At 46.4% G+C, this 25854-nt stretch overlaps 1 protein-coding gene across 1 annotated transcript; it reads left to right on the top strand.

The window, feature by feature from the left end:
* Positions 1–292: 292 nt before the first annotated feature.
* On the top strand, positions 293–24281 carry LOC144736279 (high affinity cationic amino acid transporter 1-like). The gene is given in 14 exon segments (XM_078618916.1): positions 293–572; positions 575–593; positions 596–634; positions 2387–2788; positions 3137–3292; positions 4284–4449; positions 5137–5270; positions 7056–7278; positions 9944–10080; positions 11630–11732; positions 14631–14845; positions 15391–15557; positions 16236–16344; positions 18653–24281. Coding segments are annotated over 14 exon segments (2055 nt in total). The 5' UTR covers positions 293–539; the 3' UTR covers positions 18805–24281.
* Positions 24282–25854: the final 1573 nt, after the last annotated feature.

Raw genomic sequence — 25854 nt, 5'->3', positions numbered from 1 at the left:
AAGTCACGTAGATAGGTTGAAAGAAATAACAAAAATACAAAAACTACGACGTTTCGATAGCACCACAAGCAGTCATCATTTTCTTGATGACGAACGCTTGTCTTGCGATCGAAACGTTGTAGTTTTTTTATGGTGAATGCGAAGGAGTTCATGACGGAATACGGAGTGTTTGTAAAAAAACACTTATCCAGCAGCACTGGGACGGGGAGTGTGGTGAGGGGGCGGGGTGTAAGAGTGATGCGTCCAGGCATTGCCAAATGTAAAATAAGAAATTGGCCTCATTGCATAATGTCCTCCGTTATTTGTGTCCCGGGCAGCACTTGGCAGGACGCGTCCCGTCCACCCAACACGCACGCCCACAACTTTAAAAGGGACGTGCCATCCGACTCTGTGTCGGCCAATCTAAAATGTGTCAAAAGTCTAACGTCGCGCCATTGATATCGTGGCCACCCTGCTCCCTGATTGGTTTCAATGTTTCGGCTCTTTAAACGGTTTCTCCACGTGTCGTCGAGATATTTTGTGAGTCGCATCGATGATTAATGAGGATCCCAACTGAGCTTAGCAGCAAATTGTTGCACAACTGAATTTTTGCCAAGGGGGAAAAAAGAGCTCATCTCCAAGCTGGGCTTTAAAGGTAACACGCTTGCGCTGTTTATATTTGTACGTGTAACAACATTAATAACCGACACTGACCGCGCATTCGCATGGGATACATCTTAAGTGTATTGCAAGCGATATATCGGATGGGTTTTCTTGCTATTGGTTTCCCAGTGACAATCGTTGGCCCACTTTCATTCAACAACATCATCAACGTTTAATAATCGAAAAGTAAAGAGTAAACTAGCGGTCTGTTTCATTTTAAACTGTAATTATATACTTTTTGGTTCTTTCGGTAAAGTCACGTAGGTATAAAGTCAAATCTAGATTGTAATTCTATACTTTCAGTTTCCTATTCTAAAAGCCTTCTCTACTGTTCATCCACATTACATTACGTGGTACTGTAAAGCTATATCGCGAATTGATGGTTTAAATTCATTCACAGTATTAGGCTTGTTTACCCAGGAAGGCCTCACCTAGTCTCTAGACTCTGTTGTTTTAGCTGTAGGAGGAAACTGGCGAAACTGAAGGCAATCCATTGCAGAACAGGAGAACATACATGTGCCACACAGACGTGCGCCCGAGTTGGGAATTGAACCTATGGCCTTCTAGCAATGAGGCACAAGTGTAGATATCACCATTGGCGAGACAAAGGCGGTAGGGCGTGGTGCTGGCCACTCACCCTCTCGTGTGCCATTCCGGCCTTCATAGGTGCTCGCTAACAGCACTTACCCCAACAGTCTATTAAGGCAACGGGGGATATTTGCCTTTGAACGATAATGTGCATGCTATTTATCAGAAAACAGACACTATTATAACATAAACTCCAATAACCTGCACCTGGAATCAGCTCACGAAACTCTCAAATATATATCTATTCTGAATGAAGCTAGACGGCACATGCCATCGCACGTGACCTCCATTCTACGCAAGTTCAGACAGCACTGCGCACTCATCTATGAAAGTCACCTCATAACCCTCGAGCTGCTGGGACTATTGCAAACACGTGCAAGCCAAAGGGCCTTCGTAATGAAACCAACATGAATCTGACGGCTTGTTGTCTTGCTTCAATTTCCTTCTGGGCGCGTGGATATTTATTAATTGCGTTATTTTGACCTCAAGTTCTCTTTTCTTTTTGATTTCGCCCAATAACTTCGTCATACCCCCCCCACTTCCCCTTCCCAGTCCTCACCCCCGCGTTGGTGAGATAATGAACTCGATGCGAATCACTAGCCCGTGCTTGGGGAGAAATAACTACCCTGACGCCATAACTCCTGGATTTACGATTCTATTTATTTTAGCAGGTAAGGCCCACTGAGCTATATGGCTCTTTTTCAGAAGTGACCTGTAACCACATGATAGCTCAACGAAGTGGCTTATCATGTGAAATGTATAGCAGCAGCCAAATACTCTAAACGCGTGATGTTGATGATAAATGTGGAAGGAAAAACCGGAGGACCTGGAGAAAAATCCACGCCACCATGGGGAGACAGACATGCAAACTCAAAATATACAGGCGTCAGGGTCGGGATCTAACCAACGACCTCCTATATACCAGGCGAAGTCGTTAACATCTCACCACCATGGTGCTCTATACAAGCCCTTAATGTATGTTTTATGTGTCCTCTGTCATGATTGCAGATTCGGGTTCAAGAAAAACATAATAAAATATAATTACGTTATTTTACACGTGTTTACCCCAGGAAAGCCTTGTCGGTACTCCGATACCACCGATACGCCTTTGATATAAGTGACCACGACCTTTTGACCTCCTCTCTGTCTCCTCCAGTCGCGACAATGACCATTGGCGCATGTGGAACGTCGTCGGCCCTCTCGTTTGTTGGCCGCCTGGCCCGTCGCAAGGCCCTCTCGGACAGCGGCGAGGTGGAGGGCGAGGAGCAGCTGGCGCGATGCCTCACTACGGTCGACCTGGTGGCGCTGGGCGTTGGTAGCACGCTGGGTGCCGGCGTCTACGTGCTGGCCGGCGCCGTGGCCCGCGAGGACTCTGGCCCAGCCATCGTGCTCTCCTTTCTGGTGGCGGCGCTCGCGTCGGTGATGGCCGGCATGTGCTATGCCGAATTTGGCGCACGCGTGCCCAAGACGGGCTCGGCGTATCTCTACAGCTACGTGACGGTGGGGGAGCTGCTCGCCTTCATCACGGGGTGGAACCTCATCCTCGCCTACGTCATCGGTAAGCAGGTGTGCGTGCAGCAGGGCAGCGCACATTTACACTCAAGGCGGCCAGTACACTTCCATCCCTTTTTCCCCACCGTGCAACTGAGCCATGGACCGCCCAGCTCAGGGATGTGCAACCTGCGGCTCTGGAACCGCATGCGGTGGCTCTTTAAGGGACTGCTGCTTCGTAACACCTTATTCATGAAGGACCCACCGCTATCCTAGAGATCCCTCTAGAGGGGTTCTAGAGATCCCCTCTAGAGGGGTTCTAGAGATCCCCTGGATGAATCCCACTGCATGTGCTCTGAACAATGGCCAGCTCCCAAAACGTCAACTGTCACGCTTTTTCATTTTGTCTATTCAGGCACGTCGAGCGTCGCGAGGGCATGGAGCGCCACGTTTGACGGAATGATTGGCCGCCCGATGAGCACCTTCTTCCAGGCGAACGCGGGCATCAATCTGCCGGGCCTCGCCTCCTACCCAGATGTCTTTGCTGCCTTCATCATCCTCCTCCTCGCAGGTATGGGGTTTCGATAGGGGTGACCAAACCCTACTGACGCCACAACCCGGCTGTGCACCAAAAACCTTCGTGCGGCGTCGAGCCACAAGTGGAGAGTTGCCAAACGAAGCTCAAAACGTCGCGAGGGCGGCAGGGTGGTGGCGGTGCAGTGGCGACACCCGTGCCTCACAGCAAGAACCGCCTTGGTTCCATTTCTGAATCAGGCGCCTTACTGTGTGAAGTTGGTACACTCTCCCTCTCTTCTGCATGGGTTTCCTCCGGGTTCTAAGATTTTCTCCCAGAGCTAAAATAAATAGAATGTAACTGGTATTGGCCACACATCTGATGCTGAAATTACCTGCAAATAACTAAATTTGGGATTATACATAGCAACACAACTTGGCAGGATCCTCCTGAAAGAGAGTCCTAATAATAATGAACGTTGCACGATAGACCTTCTAAATTAGTAAAAAAAATTGCTAGTTCAATTTACCACGTATTCAATATTCAGTAGTAAACTATAATACTGCCGCAGTGTAATCGTTCGCATAGTGGACTTGCAATCCAGAGGTTGCCGGTTAGATTCCATCTCCAGGTGCGGCAGGTGAAACAATAGTGCAAGTTTCTTAAATCCCCCCATCCTTCCTCTGTCCACTCAGCGATGTCAATGGGTTCAACCACAGTCAATCGACAGGTCACGTACGGTGGGGTAAATTGCGGGTACTTCCACATCTTCTGAGACATCTGGCCAATGTGAAAGAGTAGGCCAAACACACTCTCACCAGTAGTGGCGCGAGCGAGCGATTGTGTATGTACGTTGAACTTCTTTTGTACCGTATGTAACCAACCGTGCTAATTGGAGGTGTGATGGAAGGACAATAAACCAAACACAAAAAGTATTTATAAAGAAATTCGTTTTCAAAAACTAATATCATATGCCGGGTTATTGACGGACACGTTGAGTTTTTCAATTCGATTCAAAAGCGTCGGCGTCCGTATTCGGCCTTCGCAGGCTTGCTGTCGTTTGGTGTGAAGGAGTCTGCATGGGTGAACAAGATCTTCACGGTGGTGAACGTGCTGGTGCTGTGCTTCGTGGTGGTGGCCGGTTTTGTGAAGGGCGACATTCACAACTGGGCCATCGTGCCTGAGGAGATCACCAACATCACCAACTCGCACAGGCAAGTCGACGGATGAACGCGCCCTAGGCAGTGGTTGGACAGACCGACAGATGGACAGATGGGCAGCCTGGACGTGCCCCATAATGTTATTCACGTGGCTGTCGGGAGCAGTGCCGGCGTTAACGCTGCTAAGGAAATCGTTAATGACAAATATTTGTGGACGAAAGCGTTTGACGTTTTTTAAAATATATTTTTTGTCAATAATGCCTACAAGTGGACGAAAATGATCATGTGCGACATGGCAGTGAATGCCCGTGAAAGAGCAAAAATGCAATGGACTGCGACGAGATGAGACTCGCGCGTCTGAGTGAAGACGCAAACTGAGATAAATAGTAACATTTCAGGAGTCCGCGGCGCACTGGAGGAAGAGCAAGCATGCTATGGGCCGTACATATATATAAATAAAAATAGTTGATTGGCTTACCTTTTAAGGCCATCAGATGGGTAATAAATGCACTTATCAAGGCCAAGTAGTATCATTGCAACTACCTCATAACGCATTGTAATCGTAATAATTTACTTACGCTCAATACACCTATGGCATGAAATCGGAGCGGCCGCTGGGCTCGAACCGCGAACCCCTGCAATTGGCTGGCAAATGCTCAACCGCTCGGCACCGTCGCCGTGGATCCCGTGACCGAGTGCGGGTGGCGCGGCGGCGCCCCTCGGCGTGTTTCCTCGCCGCAGTTGGAATGTGTCAGCGCCCGCGGAGTCAAGGCTGGGCGTCGGGGGGTTCCTGCCGTTCGGCGTGACGGGGATGCTCGCGGGCGCTGCCACCTGCTTCTACGCCTTCATCGGCTTCGACTGCATCGCCACCACCGGTAGCGATGGCGCCCGTTGGCAAGAGACCGAATAGCTACGACAGAAAAAAAAAGTCCGGCACGTTCCGTCAATAATGCCACGTGGCCTTGAAAAGAAAAGTACATCGTCGGTGTGACATTGCCCGAAAATTTCGCCATCTCACCAAGCATTTACTTTTCCCACTGTCTGGAATTTTGCCAATGGCCCTCCTTCGTGTGCAATGAAGAAGGGCTATTGCCCGAAACGTTGCCTTATATATACTTTTTCTTTAGGGCCACGGTGTTCATGACAAACGTGTTGTGACTTTTGTTTGCTATTTATCAGTGCAGGTATCGCTAAAATAATTAATGCAAGACCAGATCGGAATTGCGTGGGATTTTGGTGGAGACCTGTGTCAAGGCCTCTTGAGGCCAAGTTCCTCTTGGTTGTCTGATTTGCTACAGGGATTATTTTCCCATACAACAGTGAAAAAATGAACTGCACAATTGAATTTTTTTTTTACATATAGACTAACTTAATAATATATAAAAAATGTGAATACAAACTAATCAAGAAGATTAATTACGCTTCAAAATACAAAAACATATTTTTTTCAAGAAATATTACATTATTTCTGGGACAGGAAAGTAACGAGATTAGGCAAGTAGAGGCAATGCAGAAAATGCCCCAAAAAAACGTGATGGATATATCCCATCATCTGGGATATAGCAACAACAATTCAACAATAACTGGCTAAATACCACAGATGGTGGGAGATAGTCTGGGCGCATCTTGGAGGTCGTTGTGCATCTCTCCTGTGTAGCAGCGTTTGGTAATGAGGTGCAGTGGTGGGCATTGGTGGCATTGGCGGTTTAACACGTAGGCTTTCGCGACCAATATCCATAATAAAGGGGGTGGGGGGGGTTTGGGTTAGATCCCGTAAATATAAAAGTGTCGTTAACCTACCACCACCCAATGCAGACAATTAGTAAGGTTTGTCACGTAAACAAAACGTGCCAATTAGTTACTACTTCAGCGCACTGGTGTGTTGGAGAGTAAACCCGCAACGTTTACAATTTGAGTACCGTGACGTTTCACTGGTGATTACAACCAGCTTCATCAGGCGATTTTGCCACCGGCGTTTGCTGAAGTAATAACTAATTGGCACGTTTTATTTACTTGACAAACACATTTATCCATAATAGAGGTTTTTGGGTTAGATCGTGTAAATATATAAATGTGTCGACAGACAGTTTCTGGCTGTCGCCTGATGAAGCTAGTCGTAATTACTGGCGAAACGTCGGACTCAGTTTATAAATGTTGTGGTTTGGCTCTCCAACACACCGGTGTGCTGTACTAGTGACTAATTTGCACGTTCTGTTTACGTGACAACCCTTACTAGTTGGCTGTGTCAGGTGGTGGCTGGTCTTAACGACACATTTATATATTTATGCGATATAACCCAAAACCTCTATTATGGATATTGGTCGCGATAGTCTACGTGTTAAACCAAACACATTTATATTCATGCGATATAACAAAAAAATATATATTATGGGCATCAGCGGTGTTGGCCATGATGATGTCTCGTGTTAGCAACTCGCCACGCGAATTCCACAGGTACTATTGATTGATACTATTTGTGCGCGGGGATAAGAAACGTTCAGCCTTAAGATGATTTATAAATGACCCGCGGAGGATCATGGCGAGAAAAGAAAAGGAAGCTACAGCAGCGGATAAATTGTAAACATTACAGACACTGAGCAGCAAATGCATTCGATTTTGATCTTGAAAAACGGCGTCGCGTCCATCCCCCCGGGCTGCAGGCGAGGAGGTGAAGAACCCTCAGCGGGCCATCCCCGTGGGGATCGTCGCGTCGCTGCTCATCTGCTTCGTGGCCTACTTCGGCGTGTCGGCCGCCCTCACGCTCATGATGCCCTACTATCTGCTGGACAAGGAGAGCCCTCTGCCAATGGCCTTTGAGTACGTGGGTTGGGACCCCGCCAAGTACCCCGTCGCTGTGGGCTCCCTCTGCGCACTCTCCACCAGGTGGGTGACAGGTGACAGGTTTGGCCACCCCTCTTCTCCTCCCACCACCCCTCTTCCTCCTGCGTCTGCAGGACTTCATGTTGCGTGTGTAATGCGGGCGTAAACGACCTTCCGGATGTGACGTCATGGGGGGAGGAGTTACGTCACGTGGGGGAGAGGGTTCAGGTCTAAAAGGGGAGAAACCGGAAGAGGAAGGGAGGTTGTTTGGAGACTGGGCTAGAGTAAGGCCACGCAGGGCGAAGGTTGGGGAGAGTGGCGAGATCGCCACACACACAGAGTACGGATAGGGCACCGTCGGCCAGCGGTGACCGACCCCGGAGAAGCGGGGAGCAGCGGTGAGGCTGCAACGAGGGCAGCTGGGAGGCTGCACGAAGAGAACAGCAGCGGGACTGCTTCGGAGAAGAGAGAGCAGCGGTGGGGCTGCAGCGAGGGCAGCTGGAGAGGCTGCACAAGGAGATTAGCAGTGAGGCTGCTACGGGGAAGAGAAAGAGCCGTGTGGGAAAAGTATACGAACCCGAATAAAGGACACCAAGCCAGATACCGTGGTCGAGTCCTTTATTACACGTGTATCTGTTCACTCGGCTGGGGCGCACTTCTGTGTCTAGTTTGTAAACTCTCCCCATTATTCTGTATGGGATTTTCTCCGGGTTATCAGAAGGTTCCCAGAGGAAATCCATGCAGAACAGCTAAACCTCTTTACAGGAACACCCGCTCTGACCTGGGACATTCAGGCCAACGTGAGTGTCTTTGGGGGCAAGGTGGCAGTGTAGTACTAAAGCTTGTGCCTCACAGCAAGAAGGGCCTGGGTTTCGATTTCTGACTCGGGCCACCTTTCTGTGTGCAGTGTTTATGTTCTCCCCCGAATGTGCATGGGTTTGCTTCGGGTTCTCCGGTGTCCTCCCATAGCTAAAAAAGCCATACAATGTAACTAGCATTGACAAAAACTACTGATGAAAAATTACCTGTAAATTACGGAATTTGGATTACACACAGCAGCACCTTACTGCGAAAATTTGGCAGGACCCTCTTGAAAGAGGATATTGAGACTCAGTGAGTCCTTTCCTGGCTAAACGAGTGTAATAATTATCACAGAAGATGTCGCAAGATAGACCATCTGAAGTTATCAAAATGTTCCTAGATAATTAACTAAATATTATACATAAGGCAGTAATCTGGGATGCTGACCTTGTGTAATGGACAGCACCACACTGGACTTGCAATCCAGATGTGACCGGTTTTTATTTGATCTCCTGGCGTGGCAGCTGAAACGATGGCTGTACGTTTCTTAAATCCCCCTGCACTGTCTCTGTCTGTCCACCCGCCACAGTTAGTCGACCGGCAGGTCGCGTGTGCTGGGGTAAAGCGTGGGTACTCCCACTTCTGCCAAGACGACTGAACATCATGGAAGAGTCGGTCAATCAATGACGATGTCAACTTGCAACGCGTCGCCGCACAGTATTCACTCAGAGAGAGCGACACGATCGAACCGTAGACGAGCGGGAAAGGGAGCCACGCGGTGAACCGCCACCGAATTCTCCCCGCCCCCAAGCTCGGCAGTCCTCTATTATCAGTGGTTCTCAGTTTCCAGCACGTGCAGAGAAGCATCGGCCATCATGCCAAACATCACGTGGTAGGACCCGAGCACACATCGGAGAGATATGCAGCACTCCTGTGAAATCCTACGCAGTAGTGTAACCCGTCATTCTCTACGTGCAGTGTCCCAGGGTGTGCGTGAGGTTGATTTACAAATGTGTGAAATTATATTCACGCATGAGAGTCACTTGGTGAGTAGTCATGTATGAATCTGCCAATATAAAATTCAGAGCGTCCATTGTATTTTGTTTTATTCTCTTGCAGTTACTCTCTAGTTAGGGTATCTCACAAAATGGACAATTGGTTATAATATTGATGATGTTCATTATTCATACATTTATTCCTCAGAACCATTTTGGGTCAGGCAAGTGGGTACTCTATTTAAACAAAATTCAACAAGGGGCCACAGGAGCCAAAAAAAGTTGAGAACCACTTCTATCCGAAATATGATGGGGATCATCGCTGCCGGCTCATCTGACAGGTACTCACTTCCCTGTGGCTTCTGTGGGCCTGATGACAATCGCTACTCCTTCTTCCTCATTCAAGGCACTACTGCCTTAACTGGGACCAAGCTGAGTGGGGACTTCACCGGGATCTCAAGTGGGCACCCCCCTTAACTGGTGTTTCATCGATTAGCCCATATTAAAGTGTTATCTGCCAATTTCTGAGTGTTTATACATAAATAGTGGACGCCTTTCTGCCAGCGGTGAGGGAGGCAATTTCAAGGCTGCGCCTTTTACTCTTCACCACCTTTCCAAGTTTTTAGAATAAAAATCAATATTAGTTTGATTGTCACGTGACAATGTTTTTGCAGCAAAGTACAAGGGAAATTTGCACCCCGTCTGGTCTGTGGATAAACAAAGGCCACTTATGTAAGGATATCGGCTTCTGTGGGCCATTCTTAAACATGGAGGGTTGCTCTACTGTGTGAGATTTCTCAATGGATCCTTCATCCGAAGAGCCGCTGCTAGTTGCACGATTGGAGTAGACAAAAAAAGAATGGTTTATTGGTGGAAGTAATTTGCAGTTTTGTTTACATTAACATATTTTATCTCCCTTATTTCACTCTCAGCCTCTTGGGCTCCATGTTTCCCCTCCCGCGGATTGTGTACGCGATGGCTCGAGACGGCCTCATCTTCCGGCACCTGGCCAAACTCAGCTCCCGGAAGTCTCCCGTCGTTGCCACGATGGCGTCTGGCATGCTGGCTGGTAAGTTTTTTTTTTCTACATACAATGGGTCCCTGGTTGTTCAATCCTCACCCCTCAATCCCGCTTGCCCCAAGGAAATTGTGGACAAGTCAAAAGAGTAAAATAGTTGAAGTAGTCGATATTTCAAGTCCAAATAGTGAATGTGCTTGTAATTTCATTGTAATTTCATCAAGGGATCCGGTGGCTTAGTGGTTATCATGCCGCGTTATGATTGAGCCTAAACGTTGTGAAACGCTCTTCCCATGGGCGTTGAGGAGGCACCATACCCTGGCTTTTTAGAAAAAGGTGGTACAGAGTGGGTTTTCTCAGGTTACTCCGGTTTCCTCCCACATTCATAATAAACACTCATTAATTGGATGAAAGCATCGTAATGTATAGAGGATTGCAGAGCTTGGCCAAATATTGGTGGTAGCTCATTGCCGAGCTCAAGTACGAAGGCAACATCACAGCAATACACTCCACTACTCCTGACACGGTTATCTGGCTTGACCACCTGAATGTAAAAATTGTAGTTGTCGCTCTACATCTACATCAGCTATACGAAAAAAGAAGACTGCCTAGCTGCCTTACAGGTGATCAGAGTTCAATTCCCATCCACAGCTAACATCAGTGGTAAGCAATATCTGAACTGGTCCTTGGCACCAACTTCACCAACCCACACTAATCAGTTTGATGAACTGTGACTTCAGTTTCAGTTTCATTTATTAGGTATAACTCTGTGAGCCATGCGGCTCTTGACTCGGGTGCAAAACCAAAACATGAACAAGAAACATCTTAAAGTGACTACATGCAACAGAAAAATCCAGGAAAAAACAGCAAAGTCTTCCAGAAAAAAACCGTATTTCAACGCTGTGTGCAAAAATCCTAGTGGGATGCAAGTCAAGCAATAACAACCATAAGACAATGTAGATTAAAGTTATCAGGCTAACTCTGGACTACAACAAACAAACATATCATGGGGAGCCCCTCATCCAGCAGTCGATTAGCAATAGGGCTGTAAAACAAGTATTTTATTTATTTATCAGAATTTGAGGGCAGTAGACATCTTACCATCCAATGTATTGGGCCTGTTTTAGGCTTTACCGCTCATTCAATAGCCATATTCAAGTGTGTTAAGCTGCATTCGGCGAAAAGTCAGTTACTTGATGAGAGTTAGTGTATGCTTATTATATATCGTACAGTTTAAAATAAATGTACTGCCCTTTGGCAATCCACTGTTGGGTGAAGGCCCCCTTCTCCTCCCCCATATTATGTCGGTTATGACGATTGTAAGATCACGCTGGCCAGTACGGGTTGGTGAAGGGGAGGACTCGTATCCCGGTTCGGATATCACTCGCCACTGAGAATGGCATTCATATCACCAGGATTTTACAGCGCACGTCAACAATCACCGTTCCACCACTTTCACACGCTGGTGGCAAAAAATGGGGCTCGATTCAATGCAACGTTTACAAAAAATTTAAACCACAATTTCTGAGAAAGTGGCAATTCTCAGTCTTGGTGCACTTGCTACGATAGCTTATTTTTCACTCCCTTCTCTTGTGTCCAGCGGTGATGGCCCTGCTGCTGGACCTGAAGGACCTTGTGGATATGATGTCCATTGGAACCCTGCTCGCCTACTCACTGGTGGCGGCCTGCGTGCTCATACTTAGGTGACCCCCCCTCCCCTCCCTTCTGCTTTCATTGGCAGAGCTTTCACCTTCATCGTTTTTTGTCGAGTGACACAGCGATATTGCGATTGTGCTATCCGTGTCATGTCACGAGACAAAGTAGCCATTCAGATCTGTCTCACAGGAGAGTGACCCTTTTTATTAGTGAATGGTCCAAGGAAGTGGATACCAGACAGCTACCTCTGAGATCCCTTCAAGTGACTTATGGTCCAAACAGTAGAGGGTAGCGCAATAAAAAATATATTTGTATTACCTGTGTAGTGAGTCCAACTGAGTCACAGACGTTAACTTGGGAGCAACACTCTTTATTAACACAATAGCACCAACATAAAATAACCTACGCTTGGGTCTTGAATGCCCATCCAGCCACGCTATGGCAGAAATAGACTCGGTTCGCTATCCCGGTCCGGTCCACAAGCTGGGTCCCGGACCGTGTGGCTAGAGGCTTCTCCCCGACATGGATCTTCGAACACCAACACTTGAAGAACCCTGGGCCCCTCACGGAGCTCTCGTTATATGCCCACGCGCTGGGGCTGGCTCCGCCCTTAGCCCCACCCACCTTCCAGGCTCTTTGGGCCCCTTCTCGAACATTCCCGAGAGCTCTCTGGGACCACGTGACCGCCCCTCGGCCCCCATCCACCGGTGGCCCCCTCCAGTATTGTCCGGTCACGTGACAACAGGTCAGCCAGAGTATCATGCTCCAGCGTAACCCTGGCTGGCTGACGCTCGCTCTCGCTCCCTCACTGGGAGCCGGCACCGCACGCTGCTCGTGGTGCCTTCGTGCTCACCCGCGCTCACCCAACCACCACTAGTTGGTACTGCAGCCCGCAACCCGGGCTGCCCGCAATGACAACATCACCGGCCGTGACTTCGCAAGTCCCGGCACCATACAGTGACAAGTACAGTCACGACACCTGTGTGTCCGTCACATCCACCATAGAGAAAGATGGGTTACACTCCTGTGTAGGATTTAATAGTAGTGCTGTGTAGCTCTCTGGTGTGTGATCTGGTCCTATTGCGTGTGTCGTTTGCTACAATGTCCGACCTTTTGCTGCGCATGCTGGAAATGTAATTCAGTCTCAATTTTGGAGCATTCGTGACTGCAGGAATTATTCTTTGGTTCTTTCGGTTAAGTCACGTATAAAGATAAAATAATAAATTAAATAATAGCATAATACGACGTTTCGATTGCAACACAAGCAATCATCATCAGGTATAAAAGAAATAGCAACAAAAATCTAACCAGAAAACTATAGACAGACACACAAGCAGACAGACATCACACAGACACACAGAGAGAGAACACCTATCGGCAGAAAGAGAGAGGTTGTTTCTGTGACGAGGCCTTAAATATAGAGAGGGGGCGGGGGCGGAGAGAGGGAGGGGGCAGAGAAAAAATTTGCATGTCAATGAGTGGACGACGACGTGGTACGGTAAGCAAGACGACGACGTGGTACGGTATGCAAGCTTGAAAATTAGGAATGTAACAGGCATTACATTTCGATATTTTACTAGGTTATTTAATTTTAGTGTGTCTTTCTCCTAATTTTCAAGCTTGCATACCGTACCACGTCGTCGTCTTGCTTACCGTACCACGTCGTCGTCCACTCATTGACATGCTAATTTTTTTTCTCTGCCCCCTCCCTCTCTCCGCCCCTGCCCCCTCTCTATATTTAAGGCCTCGTCACAGAAACGACCTCTCTCTTTCTGCTGATACGTGTTCTCTCTCTGTGTGTCTGTGTGATGTCTGTCTGCTTGTGTGTCTGTCTATAGTTTTCTGGTTAGATTTTTGTTGCTATTTCTTTTATACCTGATGATGATTGCTTGTGTTGCAATCTAAACGTCGTATTATGCTATTATTTAATTTATTATTTTATCTTTATACGTGACTTAACCGAAAGAACCAAAGAATGTAATTCAGTTCCTGCAGAAGCGAAACATTGGATATCATGCAAAAATAATGCATGGTATAACCCGTAAAACGCACCAGAAAGGATGCCATTAGCTTTATCCTTTTCATGCATGTGTAGTGCTCGACTTGACATGACAGCTTCTTGCTTTTCTCTCTCGCTTTATTTCGCTAATACCGATCAACATTCCTCCAGCTAACACCAATCAACATTCCTTCCGTGCGCTCTCCGCTCGCTCGCCGCATTCCGCCGGCCTCGCTCGCTCCGCGTCTCTCCTCCGTCGACTCTCCTCTCTACTCTCTCCGTCACAGTTCAGCCGCTCTTTATCAACTCTCCCGTCACACTCAGCCATATCACTATCGGCTTCTCCGCCACACTCCAGCCGCTTTCTGCTGGCTTCGCCGTCACACTCCAGCCGTTTCTGCTGGCTTTTTCATTGCTACCATATACTGCTCCACTGCTACCCTATACCTCTCCACTGCTACCCTACACTTCTCCACTGCTTCTGGCTCCGCTGCTTCAGCTCCAGCATCTCGCTTCTCCTCCCAGGCGCGAACTCCCGTCTGCTTCAAAACCCCCTCTCTTTATCCCCAAGCCAATTAATCTCCAATTAATTGGTGGCATCCCCCGCGACGCCCGTCGCCCCCAGCCCCCCCTGGCACCTGCCATATTTTCCCAGACAATGCGGCGCCACTTAGCGACAAGAACAACTTCCCGGCCTGTTACTGTCCTCAGACAGCGTGGCGCCGCATCCAGACAACAACTCCCAGCCAATCAGCGCCCTGTGTCCTTAATCGCCCCCTACCCGTCTCTGGCCTCCTCCTCATGCCTAGCAACAATAACAACCTCGACCTCATTTGCTCCCACTACGCGCGCGTACACCCACACCCGCGTGTGGCGCGTATTTCAGGCACTACACATGTATATACATATAAGAAATCAACAGAATATGGCTTGCTCTGCGCTCTAGGTACAAGGAGGATGATTGTTATCAGTCGGTGTCAGCCACAGCGGACATGGATGTCTACGGGGAGAAGACCAAAGAGCCTCACGGAACAGGGATATGCGTGCCAAGCAAGGGACCCGGCTCTGCGACATTCTGGTTGAAATCCCTGGTCCTTCCGGAGTCACAGATCCCCACGGCCACGTCCTCGCACATCGTCAACATCTGCGTCTTCATCGTTGGTAAGCAAGCCGAGCCAAGGCAATGCGGTGTCGCGTCAACCACTATACGTTAGAGAGGCAACAGACCCTCTAGCTTCAGGGTCATGGATTAATTCAAGCATTGATTCCTACTTGTCTGATTTCACCATTTGTTTCCCAAAGTCTGGCTTTCTCGATCAGCGTAAATGTAACATTAGCATACCATCTACATAGGTAAATAATAATAATCATCTGTGTATTATTTGCCATTTTATTCCCCGGCGCACTACTGGCATCGTGTCATAGACCAGGCGCGCGGCCTGACTGTGGCTCTTGAGCCACCCTGTGGCTCCTGGGCAGTTTCAGTGCGGCTTGATAGAGGTGCAGATAATGTTCACCTCAGGGAAATTTCATTTGACATGGGAAACAAACGAGAAAGTGGGGAACTCACTCACTCATTCACGCCCTCGTGGCGGAGCTGGAATTATATTGAGAAACCTCCACAGCCAACCGATGGCGTTGGAAAGCGTGAGGGAACCCCAAGCGCACGTACGATTGTTCTTCCTCGTTTTACAACTCCCCACCAGGACTTACGATACTCCTGCTCAGCGTCGTGCTGGCCAATTGGCCGCAAGCGTTGATGGACAGACAGCCGCAGGTGGTGGCTCCCGTGGTGCTGCTCATGGCCGTCCTTGCTGCCTGCACGGTGACCATCTGGCGGCAGCCTCAGAGCCACACCAAGATATCGTTCATGGTGAGTGAGGCTGTGGGCATCACACTCCCGCCTGCTGCCACCCCCTCATGCTGGCGCGTCCTGTACCCAGTGTCGATCTACTTGATGCCTTGAAATGCTCAAAAGAAGGCGGAGGTCAGAGCAGTGAGCCAACACTGCTGAGATTCTGGGCTCCAATCCAGGCAGCTGCCTCTGATTAAACCATGTGCTCAAGTGTACAGTTTTCTTGGATAAAGACCCATATATGTCCGATTATCACGGTTGGTTACGTATGGTGCGAAAAAAATTCAACATGCATACGTACATAGACAACTGTAGAGACCTGTAGGTTCGCATAGGCTGAGTTTTGATTAAACCGGGATCCCGAATGCAGTGAGTTCATGATCTCAGCCCGGTCAAAATAAAAGCACATTAAATTTAGTTCTGCACTTAAATTGGCAAAATTCCGTCTCTGAGACTTAAAATATTGGTTTAACCCTCACGCGACAAACATTTACTCTGATACGCGGGTGGCAATTGGCTGTCTTCTTGCGATATTCGCTTCTGCCATCCGTTCGCCAGCACGAATTGTCCCGCCGCTCTGCGAGTAATTGTACTGGTGACTTTTATCTCGTGGAATATCACACACAGTCGGGATAAAAATTGACAGCAGAGGAGGTGAAGGGGCGTGAAAATCATCATCTGCAATAACCCTTGCAGGTGCCGCTGCTTCCGGTGCTGCCAGTGCTCAGCGTCTTCGTCAACATCTACCTCATGATGCAACTCGACGCCGGCACGTGGGCTCGCTTCTCTGTATGGATGCTCATTGGTAGGTACCAAGTCACAAGTGTTCACAGTAGTAGGAATAATAACCTTGTTTTATATATAGAGTGCCCTTTGATGCGGTTAACATAGTAAAAAAAACGGTTTATACAAATAAATGATTTTGATGGCAGGGGGCATGCAAAGAGATGAGGAATTGGTGACCACGATAGAGGTGTGAGTAGGGGATAGAGGAGGGTAGGTGAGGTGGTCACGATAGAGGGGTGAGAAGGTGATAGGGGAGGGGAGGTGGTCATGATAGAGGGGTGCATAGGGGATAGGAAAGGGTATGGGAGGTGGTCACAATAGAGGGGTGAGAAGGGGATAGGGAAGGGGAGGGGGAGAGAAGCAATGGAGGGGTGGGGGAAGTGAACAGGAAGAGACTGGACAATGGAGAATAGGTGAGGCTTTGAGAGAGGAACGGAAGGAGGTTAAGGAAGGGGACTGCTTCATGTAATAATAAATGCCATTTATAGCACGTGCACACATCACGAATTGTGATCGAGGACACAGAGGTGGCCACTATGGCGCAGAACTAAACGTCACCCTCGTCATAGTCATGCCCTGCTTTCAATCCCCACCTAGCATTAGGTTTCCCATTGTCACACCGTCACCACGTGTTAGTGCAGGACATTTCAGAATCAGAAATCTGTATATATACTGGAGGAATCCGATGAACTATGAAGCTATTTTTCACAGATGTCCAGTAGGGGCAGGTCAAAAAGTTACAAAAACACAATACAAAAACACGATAGAAGTTCAAAGTATAGGAAAGGTAAGCAAATCATGATAAAAATAAAACTAAACCTTTATTTTCCAGGTAAAGTCCACTGAGCGATTCGATTATTTTTCAGAATCGACCTGGCCACGAATGATAGCTCAACGAAGTGACTTATGTGGAAATTTATAGAAGCCAAAAAATGTAAATACTCTAAATTATTGCAATTGTAATCCGTGCAAATGTTGCCCACGGTGGCCAGGAGATGGTAATGCAGAGATTGATTTTGGAATCTATCTGAATAGAGCTTTTAGAGTGTTGCCTTAGGGAGACATTCATCCAGGCGTGGATTGATCATGGCCAGACTTGACAAGAGGTTGGGAAAGATTTGCAACTGTACCGACGTGCCAAACTCACCAATTCGCTCCCCAAATGTTACAATATTTTAGTTTCAATTTACATGGGGAAGGATTGAGAGCCCGAGCAGTAATTTGGAGCTCCAAATGTCTCCCAATGGGACAATGATGTTTTTGCGTACGATGGCAGAAAAATGTTCAGGAGCTAAATGCCAATGTTGAGGTCTGCTAGCCGTGACGATGAGATGGCTTCAGGAGAGAGTTACGTGTATTTTTGCTGTTCCTCCTCCGTCGGAGGAGCACAGACTAGAGTGGTTTACTGTATGGTCCGTATGGCTCTACTGATATCAGGATCCGAGGCAATTACATTAATTTTGCCTAGATGACAGTCTTGTGTTTAATATGACATGAAAACAAGTGATGGGTGCAGCCACCGTGAGAAGACTATTGTCTCCCACTTTCATCATCATCATCAATAGCTGATTTATTAGATGACAATGGTCGCAAAGAATCACATGTGGAATAGCAGAAAAGACTTCATGTCGTTTGTACAGGTATCTGTCGATTTACGAAGATTTCACATTTACGAGATTTCGCGTCAATGCAATTGATAAATTATGGACACATTTCAATTCACAACATCGAATTTCCGTGTTAACACAATTTCACATCGCACGCACCACGGGATGAAATACTGAGCACCCCGGAGGCTGCGTCATCCGTCCATGACTGGATGTCTGTGAAAAAGAGCTTCATAGCTCATCACATTTATCAAGTCCAAATCAAGGTTTCTGATCCGCGACAGTGTCACGGCATCCCTACAGTGCAACAGTAACTCATCCACATCACTTTTCCAGTCATTCGGACATGCAGATCTTTTGGTGAGTTCCCTGAAAAGGTTAATTAATTATTGTTCAATAATTTTAATATTTGTGTTATTTATTTTTTATTGTGAATAACGATATAGGTGTGTATTGTTAGGTTAGGAGTAGAGTTGGAATGACTGTCCGAAACACATCCCGAATTTTTAGTATTATATTAATGGTAAAAAGTTACTGATTTACGAAATTTCGTTTAAGGCGCGTTTTTTTAATTGTTTTATAGAATGCGCACCTCCCTTCGTAAAAATCGAGGGAATACCTGTAAATCGTGGCAATGCGAGTGCCACCTCTTGTGACTGTAACACGTGGTGAGTTCCCCATCCGCGGGGTTTGACTTTGCCGCACCGTTGTCCCTCGCAGGCTTCATCATCTACTTCTCCTACGGCGTGCGGAACAGCTCCGAGGGCCAGAAGAGGGTCACGGTCAAGATTCAGCCCCACAACGAGTCGCAGATATGCCTCGGCGCTGAGGACGGCAAGCGCGAGCCTGAGAGGGAATCCTTCATCATTTAGATTGGCACACCTCCACTTTCTCGAGCGACCCCCCCACGCCCTTGGTGTGCGCGCAAAGTGCTGTGGAAAGAAAGCTTCAGGGGACAGTGCGGCCATGAGCTGGTTGAGAAATTATGGAGGAAGGTTACAAGGAGTTTTGATGCCAAGCATCAGAAATGATTGTTCCAACTCATTGACCTAGCAGGGGTGATGACATGGCCTTGCGATAGCATGCTTGTTGCAGAGGTTTTCGCGGTTAGATTCCAGCAGGCCACCATAGGGGCGCCACAGTGGCGAGATGTTGACTACCTCACCTGGTATGCAGGAGGTCGTTGGTTTCATTCCTGACTGACACATGTATATTTGGAGTTTGCATGTTCTCCCCGTTTTCGCGTGGATTTTTGTCTGGGTCCATCGGTTATTCCCACCACATTTAGAAACATGCGTTTAGAGTATCTGGTTGCTATACATTTCCACGTAATAAGCCACTTTGTTAAGCTATCATTTGTGGCCAGGTCACTTCTGAAAAATAGCTGCATAGCTCAGTGAGCCTTGCCTGGTGAAATACAACATAGTTTAATGTTAGCACTGTAGTGTGTACTAACCAGAAAATACAACGGTCCTTGTAAACCACAAAATACTACACTCTATTATGGATACTACGCTGCTGTCTGTATCACATTGGGCGTCAGCAATCACCGGATGTAATTTGCAAGAGTAGGCCATTGTGTGCCGCTGTCATCGTCATTCCCTGCTTTCAATCCCTGCTTTCAATCCCCCCCCACCCGGCATTCAATTTTCCATTATGACACGTATCACCACGTGTCGTGCAGGGCAATTCCAATCCGTGCCGCTGTTGCCCCAGGTGGCCAGGAGATGGCAGTACAGCAATGGATGCTGGAATCTGTGAAAAAGAGCTTTGTAGCTCATCGGATTCCTCCAGTATAAATAAATATTCTGATTCTGACGTTGAACCTCTTTCACATTGTACGTAGCCAACCGTGCTAATCGGATGTGCGTGCTTAAGAGTGTTACCAAACTTGCCAAATTTGAAGAATTACTTGCAAATTACTCAATGGGAATTTCCATGGCAGTCATTGCCCTCTTCTGCGAAAAACAAAAAAACATTGCAGGAGCCTCCTGATAAAGAGGCCTTCCTGGGTAAGCAAGTATAATAATGATACTATCAATCAATTCATATAAAATAGTTATATTGATATCATTTGGTATTATTGGGGCTTTCGGTAAAGTCACGTAGATAGGTTAAATAAAAATAACAAAAAATAACAAAAAACTATGACGTTTCGATCGCAACACAAGCAATCGTCATTAGGATAAAAAATAACGGGAAAGCTACTGAGGCAGGCTGTTTTAAAGGTTTGAAATGGGTGTAGCCCAAGGGTCATAAGCGAAGTGGGCGGGGGTAGTGATGTTAAAGTGAGAAATTAGCATGTAAATATAAGATCGGAGAACTACCCCCACGATGACGAAGCTGTGGAGGTGGCCATTGTATTGTGAGAGAATAGAATGTCAATGTAAGATCGCAGAGCCACCACCACATCGAGGAAAACGAGCAACGGTGGCTGTGTTAGTGTGAGACATTTAACCTGTTAATGTAAAGACATTTCACCTGTAAATGTAAAACCAGAGAGTCGAAAATAACTAACATCGGAAGGTAGGATGGAAACATCACAGCCAGTTATGACTTAAACTGGTTAATAACGTCCTTTAAGTCAAGATTTAATATCATTTGGGTCTATTTATCTTCATGTCCAGTTGCTGAGAGATTATATGATACACTGTATGTGGCTTCAAAGCACTGCATTGACTGTCAAACTGAGGGAAGTTTGTAAACAAGGATGGATCGTCTATGAGCTCTGTTGCTGCCATAAGGGACCTATCATCAACGCTGGACGAACAAGTATTAAGGCATAAGTTAAATGTTCAAAATACGTGTGGTATTCAAGTCATACATTTTGTTGTATGATACTATGCCAAGGCAGTCTACGATATGAATATATAGCATACCTAGCAAAGGTCGCACAATATGCTTAAAAATGTATTTCATAGAAATATTCGTTTATTCCTGCGACCAAACCACCCGGAATGTGTGGAATCCAGCAGTAGATTGACAAAAGGAATACCGTGAATGTACCTATTAATTCGTATACAGGGACTTCTCTACTTACGAAAATTCGACTTACGAACTTTTAGAGATACGAACAAACCTGTCCGTATGTCCAGTTGCCTGTTCGGACCGAGAGTCGTAAGTTCAACCGCCGCGCAATAGATGGTGGTGGTGGCATCTACATCTATAAAACGTGAAGAACCAGTGGCATCTATATCTATATGAGATTATACAACTTTTAAAGTCATTCCCCGTGTTTAGTGTACATGCAGTACAACACGTTTGGAATAGACAGGAGTAAAGTTGAACTTACGAACAAATCGACTTATGAACAGAGCTCTGGAACCTAACTAGTTCGTAAGTAGAGAAGTCCCTGTATGTAGATCAAATGTAATCCTTCATTGTCTGGTTATGGCTTTAATGGATGCACAGCAACAATAATATCGCAGTAGTACTCCTTTACTTAACCTAGAGTGTTTTAAATGGGGCCAAAATATAAAATCCCAGGCTCTCATCTCAAATTAAACCAGATGTATAAGTTTTGGCCTTTTTTCTCTTACATATCATCGATTGAGCGTCGATCATCTACTATGTTCATGTCGACGCTAGTGGATGAGCGAGCTGCCTAACAAATATCTGAAACGCTGCTGGCAAATGATCAAAGCGGGCAGTGGCGTTACGACGCGCCCCGTGGTTTTAGTTTGGTGATCGCAGTCACAGTCCGCGCTATTGTGAATTGTCAGTCGGTGAAGGAGGCAGTGAGTTTGATGGTCTCGGCAGTTCATCAGTGACTGCACAGACGTCGCATTTGTATGTTTGGAGGGCATTAGCGTGTGGAGAATTGTCTGGAAATTGACACTTTTAAATATTGAATTTCAAAAGTGTACAAAAAAAACCCAACAGTGTTCACTCACCAGGTGTAGGGGGTTATAAAACAACACAGTATGAAAAGAAAATGGGCATTAAGCAAAAGGCCTCTGTAATTATAATCTTTTGTTGCCTGCATTTTAAGCCATTGGAATGCTGCCAGCACTTTACGCATTGTTACGTCTCCACTGTCACGATATTGCAAAGTATTAATCGCCAAAGTGCTTTGTTTTTACATATGTTTAGCTACACAGGCAAAATGATGCACAAATGATTTTGTTTATGCACTTTGTATTCGCCTTTTTAAGTACAGTTAGTGCCCGTTGTTATTTCAATGTCCAGTACGTCCGATAATCGTGTGTCTGTATGTAATATATGTGTGCAAGTGTGAAGTAGTGAGTTAAGTTTGCACTTCATTAACCCTCAATCCTTTAATGACCACGTGAATATTCCCAACCGCCATTTACAGCTGGTGCCTGAACCTAGCCTCAGCCTGTACTTCTGTTTAATGCGGTAATGCCTCCGGTCCTTAAATGTGAGAAGAATATCGAAAACGATGTAAATCAAAGCTAATGTTGTTTCCCAATCGCCAAAAAACTCTACGTAAATACTGTATCGTCCTCCGCAGCGCCGTGCGCATTTATTTATGCACGATACAAAGCCGTTTTGTGCGCAGGAGCATGCGGGCGGGGGGAGGCGAAGGCTGAGGTGATGGGATAAACAGAAAGGACGGACGATGTTGTCTGCAACGCAAGTGTGTGTGGGTCGAGGGCGACGCAAATGAAGTCGTGGTATTAATAATAATAAGGCGACGACGTGTTTGCGAAACGACGAAAAGGGGGGGAAGACGCAAATCAGAGTATTACTCTATGCACTGTGTGTACACAATTAGATACTTAACAACCCTAACTTCATTGGACTGCTCCTGAATTATAAACTCTTTTACAAAATACTGATTTTAACTACCTCCCCCCCCACCCCGTGAAAATGGGAAAAATTAAAAATTGCGACGTTGACCCCTTTTTTCACCCACTGAATGTCCAGCACATTACTGTCGCGACACCAGCACCAAGATTAGGCACGTGTGGTCTTTGAATATTAGGGGTGTCCTGTGGGGGGGGGGGGGGGGGAAACCCTCACAAAATGTCCATTGTCCACAAAGTAATTAGTTTTAAAATCTTTTATATTAAGTTCACTTGCTTGCTTGCTTGCGCGCTTACGACCGTGCAAATCTTTCGGTCGTTTTTTAACCCACTTCCCGTGATCCAATCGAGCTGACATTTTGCACACAGACTCGTTGTGCGTGACAATTTATTTTCGTGAAAGTTTTTTTCCAAAATTTTACACTTTTTAGGAAAGTTTTTTTTATATTTAATTATCAATTGCTTAATAGTGGCAGGCAATCATCTGACCCATAGGTGGCAGCCATCTCAAGCCAGAGGACGAGAGGACTCTAGCCGCCACGCATATAAAGGATTTATAGTGAAAAACTTAGTTTTTACGGGTTAATTTTTTGTTCTGAGCTGGCAGATGAAGTGGCGTGGGCCGCTGGCAACGCGTTTGCTAGCTTGTCGCAGAGCTTCGTGGTTTCGAATCCGGCAGGCCGTCCTGGTTATTAATGCGTGCCGCGCGTGTTAACCACATGGCTACTTGTCTGCTTCGCAGTGGACGTTAAATGTCCCATGTTGCAATTCGGATTTGGCTGAGCAGAAGAATTGCACGCGAAAGTACTCGATTGGAATATAAAAAAGAGCACAGCAACATTGCACCACACACGGTGTCTGTTAAACTCGGGGCCTTTGTGTTGGTTTCTGCGCTGTAAGATTGGCGCGGATACCAGATTTACCAAACAACGATTACTGATTGCGATAATATTGTTCATTAAATGGATTAACAAGCTGAATGGTGACGCTAACAGCGCGCCCATCCATGGAGAGTCGATGCAACGTGATTTGTAAAGTGTTCCATTGACGCTAGAATTGGTTGTCACTGCATATATACGTGGGTCATTGACTTTGTTTCCAGGACACCCCTCGGTTGTAAAGGCACCACGATGTCAATTGCACATTGAGTTTCAGATTTTTCCGAAGCAATAGCAACGCTCATCTGACGGACGATACGTATCACCGTTCTGTAACGTCAGATTTTTACTATTTTGATAAAGCTGTCTTGTCCCCCTGCTATTGTGATTGTGATGTGTATTGGCAGGGTAGCCCTTAACCCAATGCGGAATTAACGAAGTTTTAGCTATTTTTTGTTATTCCAATCATGTATTATAAACAACTTAGTATACAGTGATATATGTATTACGTACTTAATATATAGTATTGTATACATATATTCGAGTATACAGAATATACATACATTGTATTTTTATTGTACATTGTTCCACCTGTAATACATGCTAGCTTCATGAATATTTTTTTTGTGGTGATGGTTATTACATTTTATGTCCAGCATAAAATTTGTTTCGGTCATTTCATAATTATATTTTGGTCAGTTGCGTTTGTTTGGTGTTCTTTGATGGGATTTTCCGAATGTCAACTTCTTAGTCTCATTTAGCCGTGTGGAGGTAGCTACTACGCACGTGGGCAGTAATCCAGCGCTGTGGATGCAGCCGAGGTTGGTGCCTTGGTGGATCACACAAATGTCGTGAAACTCCCTTCTCGTAGGTGTCGAGGTGCCATACCCTGGCTCGCCAGGTGATGGCAATACAGCAAATATAGACTCCTCTGTTGGATGTACGTTGCACTTCTTTCGCACCGTACGTGGCCAACCGTGCTAATCGGTGCGGAGGAAGGACAACAATCCAAGCACAAAAATCAGTTCTAAATAATTTTGTTGTAAATCTAGATTTAAAAGTGCATAGCTCCAGTGGCTTCCTAATATCTGTTTGGGATAAGGTGTTGCCCCATTTCAATCGTGGATTTTCTCAGAGTGCTTTGATTCCTCCCACGTATCAACACACATTGATTGGCCAATACACACTGTAGGTGCAACTTTCTTGTACCAGAAAATAAGCCACGCCTTAACTTGTGGGAGCAATACGTCTGACGCGTGTTTGAGGTGTCTTCACTCAAAGTGTTCCTTTATTTCTTGGTTGCACAAAAATGAGCGTTTTCTAAAGTTATATCTTCGCCTGTTCACGTACTGCATCACCTTGCCGCAAGGTAAAAGACAATATCCACTTGCTCCCCACCCGGCTCTTCTCGTAGCCTCCCATTTATACTGTAAAAACCGGAAGTGACGTCATGGGTTCAACCAACGGAGCGTCTAACCACAGGGGGGTTTCTAAACAGTTGGAATATTCCAAATCAAATATAACTAGTCTGTAAACAAATGTATGACGGATGTACATCAAATGTATATACAGGAATAATACACTCACTTTCTGTCTTATGGCTCTTACACTCACCTTAACATATAAAGGACCGTCGAGCTTGTGAAGGGGGGGATTTTGCACCGACTCACTGCGTGGCTGCCTTCCCTGCTCGTTTGTGGTTCTTCACACCCAGGTTGTCCTCTCTCTTTGGGGGTGAGTGAATACTGTGCAGTGCATTATGAGGTGAGATTGCTATTATGCATACCTGTCAACCCCTTTTATCAGTGCATACCTTATTACAGAGCAATTCAGACCTTATTGGTCACCCCTTGTAAATCTCAACGTTCATCCTGCAAATTCCCATCACAAGGGAGAAACACAAACAAAAAGACAAAACAAATGCCCGTATTGAAACGGCTGTACGCCGTATGAACCTGAAAACGCAATTTCCCTGTACAAGAATATGGGTAAACCGTACAGGTTGACAGGTATGATTATGGCATGATGCTGATAGCACAGATGTAATGTAACGGGGGGGGGGGGGGGGGGGATTTAACAACACGAAGGTGCGCTGCTTACATAGGACTGGAGAGCAAAGACTCCCATCATGCCTTGCATGTGTAATAAAGGTCGTTGAGGCGACTTCTGGAATCCGTCTTTTATTCAACTTGTATTACAGCTTTCCTTCACGCTGCTGACAGGCAGCGTGAGAGGGACAGATAGAGAGAGAGACACCACCACGTGGCAACCCGGA

Source organism: Lampetra planeri, chromosome 60 (genome assembly GCF_965212315.1).
Source record: "Lampetra planeri chromosome 60, kcLamPlan1.2.h2, whole genome shotgun sequence".
In the NCBI taxonomy this organism is placed as follows: domain Eukaryota; kingdom Metazoa; phylum Chordata; class Hyperoartia; order Petromyzontiformes; family Petromyzontidae; genus Lampetra; species Lampetra planeri.
Note: the sequence above shows the minus strand (reverse complement) of the source record. Positions and strands in the feature narration are given on the sequence as shown.